Source organism: Barbus barbus (assembly GCF_936440315.1).
Source record: "Barbus barbus genome assembly, chromosome: 38".
Lineage (NCBI taxonomy): Eukaryota > Metazoa > Chordata > Actinopteri > Cypriniformes > Cyprinidae > Barbus > Barbus barbus.
In genome coordinates this window covers 27,408,672-27,429,769 of record NC_136716.1, presented here as the reverse complement: position 1 = coordinate 27,429,769, position 21,098 = coordinate 27,408,672, and the positions used below count along the sequence as shown (strand labels likewise).

General features: G+C 38.5%; 1 protein-coding gene across 2 annotated transcripts; it reads left to right on the top strand.

The window, feature by feature from the left end:
- Window positions 1-2,038: 2,038 nt before the first annotated feature.
- On the top strand, window positions 2,039-20,052 carry LOC306857309 (C-terminal-binding protein 1-like). Of its 2 annotated transcripts, none has more exons than XM_079397198.1 (10): window positions 2,039-3,694; window positions 8,672-8,826; window positions 10,735-10,879; window positions 12,215-12,421; window positions 16,036-16,250; window positions 16,769-16,899; window positions 18,051-18,178; window positions 18,258-18,372; window positions 18,563-18,640; window positions 19,208-20,052. In XM_079397198.1, the coding sequence occupies exons 1-9, from the start codon at window positions 2,560-2,562 to the stop codon at window positions 18,627-18,629; spliced, it is 2,298 nt and encodes a 765-aa protein (XP_079253324.1). In that variant the 5' UTR covers window positions 2,039-2,559; the 3' UTR covers window positions 18,630-18,640; window positions 19,208-20,052. The 2 variants fall into 2 exon arrangements, with proteins under 2 accessions (XP_079253324.1, XP_079253323.1); XM_079397197.1 differs by having other exon boundaries at window positions 2,039-3,928.
- The last annotated feature ends 1,046 nt before the right edge of the window (window positions 20,053-21,098 follow it).

Sequence of the window (21,098 nt, the reverse complement as noted above, 5' to 3'; positions counted from 1 at the left end):
CCGTCTGTTGCTCCATCTGGCTTCATCTCGTGGCAGGTTGCCTGCGAGGAGGGTTTGAGCGGCAGGCGATGAGGACAGAAGAACACAATCACATGCTGCTGTAGTTACAGGAGGCGTTCTCCAGATGTTCCTCTGCAGCTGTCAATTACTAACATGTGTTTTCCTCTCCAGACTCTTGTTAGAGTGTTAAAATGCTCAGCACCACTTTCAGCTTTCAACTTTCAGCTGCTTTCACACATTTTCAAAACTGCGCCTCTTTTTTCAAAACTTTACACACAAATCCAAGAATTGCACACAAAATGGAAAATGCCTCACATCTCTGCTAACACTTACATAACTTTCGAAAAACATTAGCTGGTTGGTTGTTTACTGGTCCACATTAAAAGAGGCCAAACTCTAAATCTATCTTAGGGTTTTCCAACACATTCTCATGGCAATTTGTAACTATTTTAAATTATGATGACTAATTTGTATGAATTCGTAACTTATTTGTACATTTTCCTTCCGTCTGCTCGTAAAAATCGTTTCTATTTTCTAAAAACGTTTCTGTAAGAATCGCGTTGCATAAATTCATACAAATTTGCCACATCATAAAATAGTTACATATTCTCATGAGATCAGGTTGGGTTTTCTTAACTTGCACTAAAGTAACATAAGGAGTTCTTGTCTTTAGATATCTCCCTCCGTCTGTGTAATTCTAAGGGATTTCTTGTTTGTTGTCCATCTTGTGATTGCTAAGGAAATTCTTAGTAAATGCTGTTAACAATGAAGAATTCTGATTCTAAGAATAAAAAGTGCATGCATGTTTTGAATGATTTAATATCACGTACATGTTATTGTTCAATCTATTTGTATAATGTTTGTATAAAATTCTTCTTTTGCTTCTGTGGTAATGTGATTATGATAATACCGCATCACTGGAGACGTGTTTTTGCCTTGCTTTTGGTCTGCTGGGTTTATTTTAAGGCTTTGCCTTAAAAGAAGGGTCGGCTCTATTTTCAGGGAGCTGCTGTCAGATATGTTTATGCTTGTTGGGCCGTTCTTGCAGATATTTCCAGACTCTGGAAGGATTGTGAACTATTTATCGTGACACTGACCCGTCAGTGTGTGTAAATGTTCTTACAGTGGACACAGAGTTGATACGCAGTGAGAAATGAACTACAGGGCAGCTGTTAGACTCTAAGAAAGAGTCTTGTTTGCCGTCAGCGTTTGACTACTTCTCTGTCATTGAGCATTAAGATATTTTACACTTCACACTGTGCCTTAGAAGAACCTTTAGGAAGATAACACACAAACTATGATGAAAATAGACACAAATTGTCAATATATAGTTACATTTATTAATTATAATTGGAATAAACAATTCTTCCTCAGAGTAATATAGCTCACTAGTTACTGTAGATGCTAAGCAGGAGTAATTTAGCCTTTAATATAGAATGTGTAAGCTTATCACATTTTTATTAAACTGTCTTTTCGAACCCTAATCTTGTTATGTAGATCAAATGTGGTTGCTTTATCACTTTTAATTTGAGGTTTGTTTAAACATCTGTATAACCCAAACGAAGATGGGTTATAGTAAAATAAAACTTCCTTTGGTTTTGTGATACCAATGCATAGAGGTCATTGTTAAAAAAAAAAAGCAACTTTTTTGCACCACTTGAAATTAATTAACCCTGAAGTGACATATGTATAGCATGAATATAAAGCAAATAGCCCAAACTGTCCACATTATTTGTGAATCTTTGTAAGTGACGTGTTCAGCATTAACGCGTTCTGCCCAGATCTGTGTGAGGATTAACACCGGTTGACTGCATCCTAACACGGTGTAGGACACTGAACTAAATATGCACTATAGAGCTGTATTGGGATCTTGAGAAATCAGTCCCTTCATGTTTGGCAGACGTTGGGACACAGTTTGAGATGACGGTTTGAGTGTTTGTCATAGGGGACAGTGGTATTAACTTGGTTTTATTTGGACTAATCTCTCGGTGCTGTAGTGGGGCCAGTAGGGAAGGATAAACCCCTTTAGATTAGCATGAGCCCTTTGCCAATGCGTTGTCCTTCTGTTTTGCCTTTTTTGTACATCTTTCCCTCCCAAATCAAAACCTGATGGCTGAGAGCATCCAGAATCCTGCTCGTGTACAGATGTAAAGTGTTTCCTTGCTGTTAAGTTGGTAAGTTTGTGTTACTGAGATGTCATGTTGCCCTATTCTTCTTCTGTCTGACTTGCTTATGTTTCCAAAGCTAAATAATTCAGGGTTTACCTGCCAGTCACATGATAGTATGACCTCAAGTGATGCAAAAAAGAAATGTCGGCTAGAGATCAGGTGAAATGTTACCTCCCTCGCACACCTTCGTAGGGAAACATGAGAAGTGAAATCAAACACCTGCTTTTTCCCCTCCTCACAACCGTCCTCTCTTCTTTCCTCACCCGTGCATGCATTCACTAAACATTAGGTTTTCATTCTGTAGTGTATACGAGCATTTGCAAGGACTCCTCTGTTTGTCGGCTAATGGGTTGCTAACACTGAAACAAACAGCAATCTCTGCAGCATCTTCATGGCTGTCCGTGGCACCGTTCCTCCTCCGGATTACTACCCTTTTGATATTGCTCTATCGGCCCAGCCACCGGAAGATCTGCAGGGCTTTTATAAAGGAAACCAGCACATGCTGAGCAGATCAGGCTCGCATTATGGCCTGGCCACAGGAGGGGTCAGGACCGCTTGGGATCAAGGGCAAGCCAGAGCAACTACACCTGGTCCTACGCACGGAGCTCTTCCTCCTCCTCCTCCCTCGGCTCATGAGATCAGCCGCTTGTACAGGGATTCTCTAGCCATCAAGATGATCCCAGACAGCCAGCGTATTCACAGTAGAGCTGCTTCACCGGCTTGCTTCGGCATCGAATCCAGATTTCCGGCAGAACACTCTGCATACACCGACGTCAACGGCCTTCCGCTGGACTCTGGATCCACCTGCATAGTAGTGGACCCTACAGCTCCAATCATGGATGGGACTCGAGGGAACCCTGCATACGGCTCTGTATCAACTCAAAGGATGCCTTACGACCCTGCTTACGATCCGGGCGCCACCCATCACCCTCCGGGGGGAGTCACCGTCGACCCCAAGAGAACCGTGGATCCCAGTTTTCTAGCTCTCCTGCGTTCCGAGGGTCTGTCGGAAAGCACCATAACTCTTCTCCTACAGCAAGGGTTCGATTCTACCTCCATGCTTGCTATGATGGAAGACCACGACGTCCGCTCTGTCGCTCCCAATTTGGGCCAAACACGAGTGCTTTCTCGAGTGGTTCTCAATTGCAAGACGGGAGCAACTGGTGCTGCAGTTATGCGAGGTCGTTCTAACAGCTTCAGCCATCGCAATGATCTCTACATGCAGCCTCAGGGACTCGGCATGGATGGAAACCTCATTCAACAGCCTCCCAGCGCCCTGCAATCCGTCTCTCCTAGAATGGGAGAGTTTCTCGGTCGCCGGCCGAGCAGCGCTCCATCTCAGCATCTCCTCGAAACCACAACATATCCAGGGGTTCGCTCGGTCGGAGGTCTTCCGGTCAGTCCGGGGGTCTACGGCACTCAAACACGACCTTTGTACAACGCCCACACCGGCCTGGCCATGTCTGCCCTGCCTGCTCAACAACAACCTCCGACTACTCCAGGAATGGCACCCAAGACCTTCTCCAGTACGTACAGCCCTATAGAGCTGATGAAGCGCCCTCCAAACCTTCCTCCTCTCTCTCCTTCTCATAGCCCTCATCACAGCCCTCAGTTACTGCGCAAGGGAGTAGCGCCGGTGGAGAGTGCCATGCTTCCGGCATCTTCAGCCCTCCAGTCTCAGACTCTTAATCCTAACAACAAGCAAACTCGCAGAACCGGACCTCCGGTCATTGTATCCACCATGGCTTCACCTGATACAAGTAACAACCTTATTTCTGTCTTTTCTGGCTGTCCCTACATCTCTCTTGACTAGATTTACCTTTACCTAGTTTTGGGTCTGTACTTTTAGATGTTTAGGCGTTGTTTATTCTTTGCTTCTGCTTCAAATATGCTCTAGGTGTTCCTTGTTTTTAGTAATATGGATTAGTGCTGGGAAACGATTAATCGTGATTAATCACATCTAAAATAAAAGTTTTTGTGTATGTGTGTCACAAAAGCAGTCATCAGTAGCACAGGTATATTTGTAGCAATAGCCAACAATACATTGTATGGATCAAAATTATACATTTTTCTTTTATGCCAAAAGGATATTAAGTAAAGATCATGTTCCATGAAGATATTTTGTAAATTTTCTACCGTAAATATATCAAAACTTCATTTTTGATTAGTAATATGCATTGCTAAGAACTTCATTTGAACAACTTTAAAGGAGATTTTCTCAATATTTAGATTTTTTTGCTCCCTCAGATTCCAGATTTTCAAATAGTTGTATCTCAGCCAAATATTGTCCTATCATAACAAACCATACATCAATGGAAAGATTATTTATTTTCAGCTTTCAGATGATGCATACATCTCAATAATAAAAAATGACAACAAGGTTTTGTTGTCCTTGCTCTCACATAATATGTATGTGTGTACTGTGTATATTTATCATGCATATATAAAGACACACACATATAGTATATATTTTGAAAATATTTACATGTATATATTTATATTCATATTTTTATTATGTTTAAATATATTTAATATATAAACATAACATATTTTTCTTAAATATATACATGCATGTATATATACATAATAATAAGCATATAGCTATACATAATAAATATGCACAGTACACACACATATATTATGTACACAAAAACTTTTATTTTGGATGTGATTAATCATGATTAATCATTACTCAGCATAAATATTCAGACTGTTTTTTAGTAATTCTTAATTGGATACTTTCTGAATATATTTTTGCTAACATATTTGGACGTGCAAAGCAGATTTAGCTAAATGCTCTGTTTTTAGATTAGGAGACTATATATATAAACCCCTCTAGTGCGATTCAGCGTTTGTGATCCTAGCTGAACTTCCCAAATGACTTGAATAGACTCGGCTTCATAAACATTTAAGAAATTCTTTGCAGCAGCTTAAGGAATATAGGATGTTTTTTGCTGACCTTGAACGTGAGTGCATTGCTCACTGCGTGTGCATGAATGTGTTTTCAGACCTGCATTTGTGTGTGTTAAAATTTGAAGAAGAACAGTGTCACTGCCATAAGTTCAGAGTAATATTGAATTTATAATTCTTTACAAGCAATTTTAAACCGGCATTTTCTTGCTGACATTCAGCCCTTTTGGGTCCATGATTACTGTCCCATGATTAATCTACAAGACTCGCAGTGTTTTCTCTCTCTGTTCAGTTAACAGTGTTTGTTCGAGCTGAGCACTGTACCTCACTGCAGGCCTAATCAGAGTCTTAGAGCCTAAAATCTCATTAGGGTTAATAGGATATGCAAAGACAGTCCTCTGAGAACACGTTAGAGTCTCTCGACTGGTTTTTAGGTTTTTGGCAAGATTTTACAAGTGAAACGGTGGAGACTGTTCAGGCTAGTTCACCAAACCGCTGATGGTTCATGAAGGCTGTTTGAGGTTCTTCTGTGTGTTACAGTAAATGCACACGAGGACAGTTTGTCAGGCTGAAGGTTGGTGTTCAGGAGGCTGGTGGCAGATGAGTTCTGTTACAGCTGACACGTGACTGACTTTCAACATTGAAATATGGTTGAAATAATGTTGTTTCAATGTTGAAAAAAGGTTGCAACAATGTTAAATGCTAAACGGATGTAAAAAGGCTAACAAAATGCTTACACGTCTACTGAAAGACATTGTAAAAGACAACATTGCAATGTTAATATGTTGATTCAACTTGCAGCATTAAATTAAAGTCAGTGAGTTTTATCAGAAGAATAATACTTCACTATGAACGCGTTCTTTGTTTCTTCCTTAATTCCTCTCCTGCCATCTTTCTTTAACACACACACACCGTGAACACACACCCGGAGCAGTGGGCAGCATTTATGCTGCGGCGCCCGGGGAGCAGTTGGGGGTTCGGTGTCTTGCTCAAGGGCACCTCAGTCGTGGTATTGAGGGTGGAGAGAGCGCTGGACATTCACTCCCCCCACCTACAATCCCTGCCGGCCGGGGACTCGAATCCACGACCTTCGGGTTACAAGTCCAACTCTCTAACCATTAGGCCACGACTGCCCCCTGAAGTGTGCGTGTGTGTACGTGAGAGTGAGCGAGTGTGAGTGTGTATCTGTGTGTATTTGTGTGTGTGTGTTTGTTGAGAGGGCGGTGCTCTGGCTGCCGGTAGTCTTAAACTCTCTCAGTTGGTTGGTTTCATAAGTACTTTATTAACAGTGTCGTTAAACAGAGCAGAGTCCACTGCTCATTGGCAAACACACACCGACCAATCTGACCGGATGGAGCTTGCCGCAGGTCAGTGACACGTGTGTGTGTGTGTGTGTGTGTGTGTGTGTGTGTGAGAGAGAGAGACACGTGACCCGCTGGAGGATCATCTGAACCTGCTTACGCCCAGAACACCTGTGGCTGCGGTGCATTTTGGGTAGTGAAGACATGTATGGAAGGGTTAATTAGCTTATGTGTGCAGCGGGATGAGTCAGTTCGTGTTTTCAGTATGTGTCCTGTAGAAAGACAGAAGTGATTAAAGACGTATGTGTGTGTGGTTATGTAATCTTAAGTATAGATCCCACGAGGTTCCTCAGTGAGATGTGAGTTTATATCGCTTGCTTTCCAGGTCAGATCAGGCCGAGTTTGAGTTTTTTCAGTCAAAGACATTCATCTGCATCATGCTTCTAAATAAACATGTTCAGTGGTGTTTAATGATGATTTGAGCAGCATTTAGATGTTTGTAATGCCGTCAGTGTTGAGTTTGGATATATGAAGCTTGTCTGTGTCTCTGGATGGAGGTCGGCGTGAATAATTCATGTGTTGTAAATGGAACGACTCCTGGATATTGAATATCTGCACCAACTGTGTGTCACCCTCCTTTACTCTTTTGTTTTTATTTTTATTTTTTAATCATGAGTTTTTAGCGTCTCTCCTCATCTGTTTTTCTTGTCTATTATACAGTGACCCCCAAAAGTATTCAATGTCTGAATGTCATTCATCAGAGATATATCAAGTTCAAATCATGTGTAATTTATTGTAAATAAAGATGCACAAACACACGTTATAATCAGAAAATTTGACTAGTTTGTAGTAATGCTGAATCAGTAGATGAAGACGGTCAGTATTGTGTGTGTTTGTTGTTATTGAGTGAATCATGTTGATAATTCATGTGATTCTGTGTGAATTGAGCAGAACTGACTTCATAGATTCTCTAAAAATCACCAAACACACCAGCTGATTCAGTCCAAATGAGGGAAAGATCCTGTGTTTGAGCAGATACAGATGTGCTTATCTGATGGCTGATGTTCAGACTAATGCTTTTAGGGTTTAAAACACTGTTTTTCTCATATCTGGATCATTCCTGAATCAACAGGTTCTGGATCAAACCGTCTGCAATCTGTTCTGAAGATGTAATGTTCCCTTCACATCCAGAGTCATTTACAGATTAATTGTTCATCAGACTCATATTGCATTCTTAGCTCTTGAAGTAAATCCCATTCATATCACCCATTCAGATAAATAATGTATAAATATTACGTATAGACCCAGTGCGAGCGATGAAAAAACTAAAACCTCTTTAGTTCATACTGTTACAGACAGCCCTGATATGTTTTGTGTTGTTGTTTTTACATTCACTGCAGTTATTATATATCATTTTTGTTTAAAATTGACAAACACATGTTCCAATGAACACAACAAATACTTAAAAATAAGAATTACTGACATTTATTGTATTATTGAATAAAGATGTTCGGTCTGTTGAAAGATTGCTTCTTAATCATGGGTTTTGGGCAACACTGTACATCTAGCTTACTTCTACGCTGTCTTGTTATAGTGAAATCAAATTCAGTGATGATTTTGGTCAAGAGAATTCATGTAAGGTCATAAAAATGTATTTTAATGGAAAAACATTTGATATGAGGGCAAAAACTGTTTAAATGTTGATCAATTATGCCATTCACAGTGCTTCGTTATGATAGTTCATTCAAGTGTACACAGTTTTTAATGATTTTTTCATCTGCTTTATTGTTTCAAATCAGAATTTATGTGATTCACAATGTTCTGGAAAATTGCTGTAATAACAATCACATGTTCCTGACAGATGCTTTTTTCCCAGGGTGGCACAGAAATGTAGTAACAGTTCTCCAAACAGACAGATAAACACTGTGTTTGGAACAGCATACTAACATACTGCTCGTACTGTATCTACTGTTATCTGTGCTATTTTGTTTTCAGACTCTGATTGGCTCGTTCTCCCTCGTCTTAATCTGAACTTCCTGTATGATGTCACTGGGTTGAAATCAGATGCTCTGAAATCTCCTTAAGTGCTTTTGGAGGCTGTGTGCATGTGTGTTTGTGCGAATAAAAAATAAAAAACAAAACAAAAGGAGACTTTTATAAAACTCTGAATGTTTCATATTTGCCATTGAAAACATTAAATAATTTATATTATGCAATCATTATATTCTTGATGAATCAAAGCACTGAAGTTATCCTCTGTGTGTGTGTGTGTGTGTGTGTGTGTGTGTGCAGGTATCAGGCCTCAGATCGTGAACGGCCCGATGCATCCTCGTCCTCTGGTGGCTCTGCTGGACGGACGGGACTGTACGGTGGAGATGCCCATCCTCAAAGATCTGGCAACCGTGGCCTTCTGTGACGCACAGTCCACACAGGAGATCCACGAGAAGGTGAACTCACACAGACACACAGCACACACACACAGATACGCACTCACACAAACACATTCACACTCACACACACACACACACAGACACGCACTCACACAAACACACTCACACTCACACTCACACACACACACACACAGATACGCACTCACACAAACACATTCACACTCACACACACACACACACACACACAGACACGCACTCACACAAACACACTCACACTCACACTCACACACACACACACACACACAGATACGCACTCACACAAACACATTCACACTCACACACACACACACAGATACGCACTCACACAAACACATTCACACTCACACACACACACACACACACACACACAGATACGCACTCACACAAACACATTCACACTCACACACACACACACACAGATACGCACTCACACAAACACATTCACACTCACACACACACACAGATACGCACTCACACAAACACATTCACACTCACACACACACAGACACGCACTCACACAAACACACTCACACAAACACTCACACACACAGACACGCACTCACACAAACACACTCACACAAACACTCACACACACAGACACGCACTCACACAAACACACTCACACAAACACTCACACACACGCACTCACACAAACACATTCACACTCACACACACACACACACACACACACACAGATACGCACTCACACAAACACATTCACACACACACACACACACACACACACACACACACAGATACGCACTCACACAAACACATTCACACTCACACACACACACAGATACGCACTCACACAAACACATTCACACTCACACACACACAGACACGCACTCACACAAACACACTCACACAAACACTCACACACACAGACACGCACTCACACAAACACACTCACACACTCACACACACACACACACACACACATACAGACACGCACTCACACAAACACACACACACACACACACATACAGACACGCACTCACACAAACACACACACACACACACAAGCCATGCAGAACATGTATATAGATTTTATTTTTTATTTCAGTTTTAGTTTTAGTAATGTTGTGTATTCGTAATTTTTATTAGCTTTTAAAATGTCAAAAATATTTCAGTTTAAATATTTTTTCATTTTTGTAATTTTGATGTCCATTTAGTTTTTATTTTTAGTTCAGTTTTATATTTAGTAATTTAGTTTAGTTTAATTTAGTCTGTATTTGTCATTTGATTCGTTTTTCTTAAAGGGGTCATATGATGCTTTTTTAAGATCATTATTTTGTGTATTTGGTGTAACAGAATATATTGACATGCTTTAATGATCAAAAAACACATTATTTTTCAAATACTGTACATTATTGTAGTTCCTCTATGTCCCTCCTCTCTCAAACGTGTTGTTTTCTACAAGCACAGTCCCTCCTTCCGACAAGCACAGTCTGCTCTGATTGGCCAGCTGACACAGTGCATTGTGATTGGCCGAACACCACAAGCACGCGTCGGAAATGTAACGCCCCTTTCCATAATTGTGAGCTTCAGCTTTCAAAATAAATATAAAGACAGTTAATAATGTCCTTAGTTTTACCATCAGTTGAAGCCTGAAAGGGAACAGAGTCGCGTGACAGACACAGTGATGATGCTCGTGTGTATTTGTTAAGACAGCTGACGTGTTATGACTTCTGACGGGCTGTACATTCTGCTGTGATGTGACCCTGTTCCCCTCACTCACACACACACTTATTTTGCCATAAGTTAAACATATTAAGGTTCTGCAATATATAAATATATTGTGGAAACTTAATTTCCTGTAGAGCTGTCATCAGAACAGGGTGTTCAACGCACCACCGTTTCCGTTTAATAAACGTTTTGTCGGGCTGAACACAAGCCTGAGCTGTGCTTGTGTTTGTGTTGCAGGTTTTGAACGAGGCGATCGGCGCTCTGATGTATCATACCATCACACTGACACGAGAAGATCTGGAGAAGTTCAAAGCGCTCAGGATCATCATCCGCATCGGCAGCGGATACGACAACATCGACATTAAAGCGGCTGGAGAGCTGGGTAATGAACATCAACACTAACTAAGAATCAAATCAAATTAACAGTTATGCATACTGCATCATATTTGATACAAATGTCTAAAGTCTCTATGTTTTCTGTCGTCTGATTTTTATCCAGTAAATGCTTTGTTAGTGTAATTGTACAGATGCTTCTCGTGTCTTTCTGCTGTCTGATCTTTACTGATTTGTATCAAGTAAACGTCAGAATAACTGCAGTCATATCTCCAGATGAACACTTTCTGGACTGAAGCAGCTCAGCTTTACTTGATTCTCCATCAATCATTTTTTAGAAAAATCAGTGCGTCTCAAATCTGATCATCAGGATCTTTTGAGGAGCGTTTGTCTCCAGAAGCTTTACTTTCACTGTTCCTCAGCGGAGGAATGATCTTCACGAGCCTCCCAAACATCTCACATCTTCTGAGGAGCGTTTATTTCTTCATCTCTCAATCAGCATTGCATTGCATTGTATTGTATGTTTGGATCATTTCAATCTCATCTTACTAAGACATTATTGGAGATATAGAGTGACCTCTGATATTCAGTGTTGGGGAGTAACTAGTTACATGTCACGGAATTACGGAATTTAATTACAAAATAAATGTAAGTGTAATCTGTTACAGCTACTGAGAAAAAAATTTGTAATTAAATTACAGTCATGTAAAATGTTAATGGTTACCAAAGGGGTTACATCTGAATATTATCATACACATACAGATTGAATTGATTTCTTTCCCAAATTGCATTGACTGCTCTAAAATATGAGATACCAATATTTCAGAATAGGACACATGCTTATTCCATAACTGTTTTATTTCCAATTTGGATTAATGTACTGTATATGTTTTATTTTTTCCCCAAGGCATTGTTAGATGCCAGTGTTTCCTGTCATAGCTGCAAAGATTTGATTTCAAAAACGGTATCATAGCTATTAAACTATATCTTGTTATGATTTTGAATCTGTATTTAACCTCAGAATGCTCTTAAAGTAAAAAAGAGGAGCTAAAGTCTGATTTTGTGGTGGCTGTGCTTTAAAATTAAATTATTATTATAATCTTAATTCAAGTGATGAAGGATTCTGAAAGTCTGACTGTAATCAGTGTTGAGTAATAACCCTGCCTGCTTTAAATATTTAAAAAACATTAACAGTTGAAAAAATTGATTAGAAATTTAAGTAATCATAAAGTACTAGTACTTTAATAAAGTGATTGAAATAGTTAGTTTATAGGGTTTATAACTTGTAATCTGTAACCTATTACATTTCCAAAGTAACCTTCCCAAAGCTGCTATTTCTGTGATGTTTTGTCAGTGTTTCTGAGGTTGTGTGTGTTGTGTGCAGGGATCGCGGTGTGTAACATCCCGTCGGCGGCGGTGGAGGAGACGGCCGACTCCACGCTGTGTCACGTGTTAAATCTGTACCGCAGGAACACGTGGCTGTATCAGGCGCTGCGGGAAGGCACGCGTGTTCAGAGCGTGGAGCAGATCCGTGAAGTCGCGTCCGGAGCCGCACGCATCCGCGGAGAAACACTCGGACTCATCGGCTTCGGTGAGAGACCACAGGCTCAGACCAGGAGCATTACGAGCAGTGTTGGGGAAAGTTACTTTTAAAAGCAATGCATTACAATATTGCGTTACTCCCTAAAAAAGTAACTAATTACATAACTTAGTTACGTTTTATGGAAAGTAATGTTACATTACTTTTGCGTTACTTTTCAAATCTGGGGAGGGCTTGCTTGTTTGTTTTCATTTTCATACAAACCTGATTCCAAAAAAGTTGGGACACTGTACAAATTGTGAATAAAAACAGAATGCAATGATGTGGCAGTTTCAAATTTCAATATTTTATTCAGAATACAACATAGATGACATATCAAATGTTTAAACTGAGAAAATGTATCATTTTAAGGGATAAATTTGTTTATTTTAAATTTCATGGCATCAACACATCTCAAAAAAGTTGGGACAAGGCCATGTTTACCACTGTGTGGCATCCCCTCTTCTTTTTATAACAGTCTGCAAACGTCTGGGGACTGAGGAGACAAGTTGCTCAAGTTTAGGAATAGGAATGTTGTCCCATTCTTGTCTAATACAGGCTTCTAGTTGCTCAACTGTCTTAGGTCTTCTTTGTCGCATCTTCCTCTTTATGATGCGCCAAATGTTTTCTATGGGTGAAAGATCTGGACTGCAGGCTGGCCATTTCAGTACCCGGATCCTCCTTCTACGCAGCCATGATGTTGTAATTGATGCAGTATGTGGTCTGACATTGTCATGTTGGAAAATGCAAGGTCTTCCCTGAAAGAGACAACGTCTGGATGGGAGCATATGTTGTTCTAGAACTTGGATATACCTTTCAGAACTGATGGTGCCTTTCCAGATGTGTAAGCTGCCCATGCCACACGCACTCATGCAACCCCATACCATCAGAGATGCAGGCTTCTGAACTGAGCGCTGATAACAACTTGGGTTGTCCTTGTCCTCTTTAGTCTGGATGACATGGCGTCCCAATTTTCCAAAAAGAACTTCAAAATTTGATTCGTCTGACCACAGAACAGTTTTCCACTTTGCCACGGTCCATTTTAAATAAGCCTTGGCCCAGAGAAAACGCCTGCGCTTCTGGATCATGTTTAGATATGGCTTCTTTTTTGACCTATAGAGTTTTAGCCGGCAACGGCGAATGGCACGGTGGATTGTGTTCACCGACAATGTTTTCTGGAAGTATTCCTGAGCCCATGTTGTGATTTCCATTACAGTAGCATTCCTGTATGTGATGCAGTGCCGTCTAAGGGCCCGAAGATCACGGGCATCCAGTATGGTTTTCCGGCCTTGACCCTTACGCACAGAGATTGTTCCAGATTCTCTGAATCTTTGGATGATATTATGCACTGTAGATGATGATAACTCCAAACTCTTTGCAATTTTTCTCTGAGAAACTCCTTTCTGATATTGCTCCACTATTTTTCGCCGCAGCATTGGGGGAATTGGTGATCCTCTTGCCATCTTGACTTCTGAGAGACACTGCCACTCTGAGAGGCTCTTTTTATACCCAATCATGTTGCCAATTGACCTAATAAGTTGCAAATTGGTCCTCCAGCTGTTCCTTATATGTACATTTAACTTTTCCGGCCTCTTATTGCTACCTGTCCCAACTTTTTTGGAATGTGTAGCTCTCATGAAATCCAAAATGAGCCAATATTTGGCATGACATTTCAAAATGTCTCACTTTCAACATTTGATATGTTATCTATATTCTATTGTGAATAACATATAAGTATATGAGATTTGTAAATTATTGCTTTCTTTTTTTATTCGTAATTTGTACAGTGTCCCAACTTTTTTGGAATCGGGTTTGTATAAAAAAAGTAGTGCTGTCAAACGATTAATCGCAATTAATCGCATACAAAATAAAAGTTTTAGTTTACATAATATATATATGTGTACCGTGTATATTTATTATGTATATATAAATTCACACACATACAGTATATATTTTTGAAAATATTTACATGTATATACATTTATATATTTATATTATTATATTTTATATTATATATAAAATATATATAAACTTAACATAGTTTTCTTAAATATATAATACATGCATGTGTTTGTATTTATATATACATAATAAATATACACAGTATACACTCATATATTATGTAAACAAAACCTTTTATTTTGGATGCGATTAATTGTGATTAATTGTTTGACAGCACAAAAAAAAGTTATATTTTTGGCAAACGTAAAAGCGTAAAAACGTGTATATATATATATATATATATATCTACCACTGAGCCACAGGTGGTAGAGCATTGCGTTAGCAGCGCAAAAGGTTGTGGGTTCAATTCCCAGGGAACACACTTACTGATAAAAAATGTATAACCTGAATGCACTGTAAGTCGCTTTGGATAAAGCATCTGCTAAATGCATAAATGTAAATAAATATATATAATTATTTCTAAAATAATGACATGCATTTATTTTCTCAAACACATACATACAATAGAAAAAAGAATAGCGCAAGCTACTGTTAGAGGCCTTTTTTTGCTTTTTGTTAATGGTATAATACATAAAAAGAAAACAAATAGATTTTCCACTAGGAGGGAACATTTAATGTACAAATGAAAAGTGATATTGTGCCTCTTTGGGATGAACAATAAAGCAATGTTCACTTGTAGAACGCAAGCTTCTAGAGGCACATAAATCTGAAGTAATAAATTTAGGTGAAGGGGTGCAGAGCCAGAGGTGGTTTTGTAGACAAACATTGATGCCTTGAATTGTATGCGAGCAGCTATTGGTAGCCAGTGCAAATTGATAAACAGAGGTGTGATGTGTGTTCTTTTCAGCTCATTAAAAATTAATCTTGCTGCCGCGTTCTGGATTAATTGTAAAGGTTTGATAGAACTGGCTGGAAAACCTGTCAAGAGAGCATTGCAGTTGTCCAGCCTGGACAGAACAAGAGCCTGAAGAAGAAGTTGTGAAGCATGTTCCGAAATGTTGAATAAAGCAAATCTGCAGGACTGGACAGTTTTAGCAATGTGGTCTGAGAAATTCAGCCGATCATTAATCACAACTCCAAGGTTTCTGGCTATTTTTGAAGGAGTTATGGTTGATGTGACTAACTGGATGGTGAAATTGTGATGAAACGATGGGTTTCATGGAACCACAAGCAGTTCTGTCTTGGTTAGATTGAGTTGAAGGTGATGCTCCTTCACCAAGCAAGAAATGTCTGTTAGACACGCTGAGATGCGAGCAGCTATCGTCGGATCATCAGGATGGAATGAGAGGTAGAGTTGAGTGTCATCAGCATAGCAGTGATATGAAAAGCCATGTTTCTGAATGACAGAACCTAGTGATGTCATGTAGACAGAGAAGAGAAATGGTCCAAGAACGGAGCCCTGAGGCACCCCAGTAGTTATATTATATAAGTATAATATACATATATATATTTTACTTTATATATATTAAATTGTATATATACATTATATAAGTCATTATTATTATTTCCTTATTTACATATTAACGAGAGACACATGAATGACCTTTGACCTCTCACACATCTCATTTACAGTCAGTATGATGGCTTTTTTCTGTATTAAAGGATCACTGTAATTGTTCCCATTGTTGACATGGTGTGTGTGTGTGTGTGTGTGTGTGTGGCAGGTCGTTCGGGGCAAGCCGTCGGCGTCAGGGCCAAAGTGTTCGGCTTTAACGTGATCTTCTACGACCCGTACCTGCAGGATGGTCTGGAGCGCTCGCTGGGGGTCCAGCGCGTCTACACACTACAGGACCTGCTTTATCAGAGCGACTGTGTCTCGCTGCACTGCAATCTGAACGAACACAACCATCACCTCATCAACGACTTCACCATCAAACAGGTCTTTATCACCACACACAGCTGCACACACTTCACAGCCTCAGTGTGTGTAGTTACACTGGCGGTCAAAGTTTGAAATGATTCCGATTTTTAAATATTTTTTAGGTTTCTTCTGCTCACCAAGGCTGCATTTATTAGGTCAAAAATACTGTAAAAAAGTGACATATTATTGTAATTTAAAACAGCTGTTTTCTATAAGAATATCTGTTAAAATGTAATTTATTTCTGTGATCTGCAGCTGTATTTTCAGCATCATTACTCCAGTCTTCAGTGTCACATGATCCTTCAGAAATCATAATAATATACTGATTTACTGCTCTTCAGTCTTGGTGAGCAGAAGAGACTTTAAAAAACATTCAAAATCTTAATTATTCAAAATGTTTGACCTCCAGTGCAAATCTTGTTGACTTCGAGCTCTCAGAATGAACTGATTCTATAGAGTGAATCCCAGTGATGCTGCCTCTGGAGAAACATCATTACACCCGTGTGTGTGTGTGCGGGTGTGTGTGTGTGTGTCAGATGCGTCAGGGTGCGTTCCTGGTGAACACGGCTCGAGGAGGTCTGGTGGATGAGAAGGCTCTGACTCAAGCGCTAAAGGAGGGCCGGATACGAGGAGCAGCTCTCGATGTCCACGAGACAGAACCCTTCAGGTGAAGACATTTATCTGAGATTTCATTCATTCAATACATTCAGTCTGTTCAACATGAAAATTAAAAGCACAAATTTTACTTTATTTTTTCAAATGGACTTGTCTGTATAATAATACCTTATTTGAACATCTAAATTGTCCTTTGAGGTGGGAATGCTATTCAAAGAAGATGAATTTTGGTTATAAGTAAATTATGTCATTAAATGTAGGTGGAGATTTTTCATGTAAAGAATAATTTACATAGTTATGTCACGACTGTTTCTGTCCCCATGCTAGTGCAATTTTAGTATTATTTATACTCCATTATAATTGTATTACTATTTTTAATTAGCTTTTTTGTACATTTTTGGTTTTCATCTTAATTTATTGTAAGTTTTAGTAACTTTGTGGGCTTTTGTCTCTTTTTTTTATATATTTTAATATTTAGCTTTATTTTTATTTTTAGTTTTAGTAATCTTAGTGTCTCAATGTAAACTTATTTAATTTAGTTAGATGTCAAATTTTATTTAAAATTTTATTTGTATCATTTCTAATTTTTTATAGAAAGTTTTATATTTTTATGAAATATTTATAGGAATTCAATTTAATTTAGGTTTATAATTTTCTAATGGGCTTTTGTCATTTTTAATAGATTTAAAAAATATTTTAAATATTTATTTTTATATTATTTTCATTTTATTATTAATTATAGTATGTTTAGTACATTTTGTTTCAGTTAGTTGCCCTGGTGGCAACATTTCTATTTTTCATTTCATGTTTTTAAGTTTATGTTTTTAATCTAATATTTTATTTTATTTTATTTTAAATAAAAAAAATTTAAAGTTGAAAATTTAGCTTTGATCACAGCAATAAATTACATTTTAACATAGATTCACATGGAAAACATCTATTTTAAATTGTAATAATATTTCACAATTTTCACTCTATTTTTGATCAAATAAATGCAGCCTTGATGAGCAGAAGAGACTTTATTCAAAAACATCTAAATTATTCCACTGCAAAACTCATCACATGAGAGAATATTTTCAGTGGTAATGGACAGAAAGACACCAAGGCAATTCCTGTAATATTACTGATGCGCTGATTTGATGATTTTTACAGTATGATATCAATGCTCAGTTGTGTGTGTGTGTGTGTGTGTGTGGGGTGTAGTTTTGCGCAGGGTCCTCTGAAAGATGCTCCTAACCTGATCTGTACGCCGCACACAGCCTGGTACAGCGAGCAGGCATCTCTGGAGATGAGAGAAGCGGCTGCTACAGAGATTCGCAGAGCCATCACAGGTACACGCGTCAATCAATCGACCATCTGTCATTAACGAGCTGATCTGAGTGATTAAAACACTCTCTCTGTGTGTCTCAGGCCGGATTCCTGACAGTCTGAGGAACTGTGTCAATAAGGAGTTCTTCGTCTCATCGGGTTCCTGGGGTCTGATGGAGCATCAGGTTCATCCTGAGCTCAACGGCGCCTCCTACAGGTACGACCACACTCATATTTAATGTTGATCAAGCTCATCATTCATTATTCGCTTGATTTTCATTCATTGTTTCACCACGATCCCAGTGACTTTAATAATTAGCACTTAAGACCCCGTAAGCTCCGCCCCCACACAGTCACATGACATGAGTTTAACTCTGAGCCCCGCCCCATCTGCTTCTCTCACGCAGCCAAGTCAACCAATCCCTGCAGGCCATCACGACTGGCTCCGCCCCCCACGACAAAATCAATGCCTAAAGCGAGAGCAGGTAAAAGAATGTCAGACGTCTGTCTCTCTCTCTCTCTCTCTCTTTCTGCTGCTTTGACCTTTGACCCCTGATGGCCACACCCTCCCTCAGCGTTCAGTTTAAGAGATTAGTTTAGTTTCATGTTTCTGCTCTCATAACAGCACTATAAACTGTTTCCTGTTTCCTAAACCTTCCTCTATAAAGATCTACATCTTTACAGGCTTTAAGCCAGAAACATACTCTACACAAATTACTATAAACGAGCATCCTTTTTTGTTGTTGTTATTATTAAAAACCTTTTTTGTTCATTTATATAAAGTTGAAATAAAATAAATATTAGATGAAAAACTTAAATACGTAAAGGAAAACGACAAATGTTGCCTTGCAAACTAACAGAAATAAAAGCATGTTGAAGTGCTATAATTGTGATCCATACAATGTATTGTTATCTATTGCTACAAATATACCTGTGCTACTGATGACTGCTTCTGTGCTGCAGGGTCACATCTTCACACCACTCTATCTCATGCTAATCACATCTCAGTGCATGTCACATGTCTGTATGGTGACCTTTGCCCTCTCCTGCAGGTTCCCGTCAGGTCTGGCCGGACTGGCAGTGGGTTTGGAGGGTCTGGTTCCGGTGACCCACCCTTCCCAGACACCGTCCCCAAGCCAGCCCTCCAAACACGGAGAGAGCAGAGAGCATCTGAGCGAGCAATAGCATCAGCATCATATTGTTTTCCTTTTTACCGTTCCGGAGGAAGTGGATGTTTTTGGCGTCTCCTCCACAGAAACACAACACACTGAATGGAGTTTGTTAGTTTGACGTGTTTCTTGCCTCCGTTTCTCATCTCTGTGAATCATTTAAAAAACATCAGGCAATAGTGACGCCCGAAGCCACGCCCACTCAGCCATCCATCATGATGATTGACAGCTCAGTGCTCTGCTCTGATTGGCCAGAGCTCTCAGACTTCAGCCAAAACGAAATCTTTCTCTCGTGTGTTTTGTTTGACTGTGATCTCTACCAACGAACAGTTCAAATACGGTTCATCTTCTTTCTCGTACCAGCAGATGAAGGGCGTTTCATGTTTTATATTCAACGAGCTTTTGGTTTTGGCTTCATTTCACTATATGACTCAGGAAAATCTCACCTCCCACCAAATCTTGTTGCATAAGAACACATATTTGCGTTCCTGTTTGGCTGGTGTTAGTATTTTTATACAGAGATCAGTAGGTTTGTGTGGTTTAGATGAGTGTCCTGTCCTCCTCCCGTCTCTCTTTCATTCGGTTTGTTCTTCTGAAGGTGTTTGTTTGTCAGAAAGCGAGATGGGGTTCAGATGTTTGTTTTATTGTGATGATTTGTATTTGTTTCTTGTATATGGTGAACTTTTAGCATCAGTGCAGATCAAATAAAACATGCAGGTTCAGAACTCTCTCTGTTTTATTATTATTGCAGGATATGATTGTGATTCTGAGGTCAGATATCGCTCCGCATGCTTTTGAAAATTACATTTGCTTCACTATTCTCAGGCTGAATTAATGTTGTTTTAATGAGAATAATTTTCAGCTTTATCTTTAGAAAACCTAATTTTTAAAAGTCACCAAACAAAAGTATTTTGGAAGGATTATTGGAAGAGATAAATGTTGACATGTTTATCGACTGTTTCAACAGTTAATCATAATCATAAAATCAAAATCAAACCAAGCAAAGGAGAAAATTCTGGTTGTTTTTAGTTGGGGTTTATTTAATGTTTTGTTTATTTATTTATTTTTGTCTGATACAATGGTACCCTCTTATGCTGCAAAAAAAGTATATATATATATATACTGTATATAAATTATAATTAAATATATCAAACGATTAATCACGATAAATAAAAGTTTTTGTTTACATAATATATGAGTGTATACTGTGTATATTTATTATGTATAAATACACACACGCATGTATATATTTAAGAAAAATGTTATGTTTATATATTAAATATATTTATATATAATATAAAATATAAGAATATAAATATATATACATGTAAATATTTTCAAAATATATAGTATATGTGTTTGTATTTATATATAAATAATAAATATACACCGCGCACACACATATATTATGTAAACAAAAACTTTTATTTTGGATGCGATTAATCGTTTGACAGCACTAATATATATATATATATTATTTTATTTTTTTTTCTGATGCATTTACATGAAAAGCAACATGCAGTAAGGTTTGTTTGCAGTATAATGTCTTTAATGGGTTCGTATAATATTGCAGTGGCATATTTGTTTATTTAATTTGTTTTATCCATGTGAAAAAATGTTTCTTAATATTTTATGCAATTGTGTACTAATATTAAATATTTTAATTTATTTTGCTTTATTTATTTTCTTGGACAAAAAAAAAAGCTGTATCAGATTTTTTTAAATTAGTATTATTATTTTGTATTTATATAATTGCGTTGCATAGACCATACCC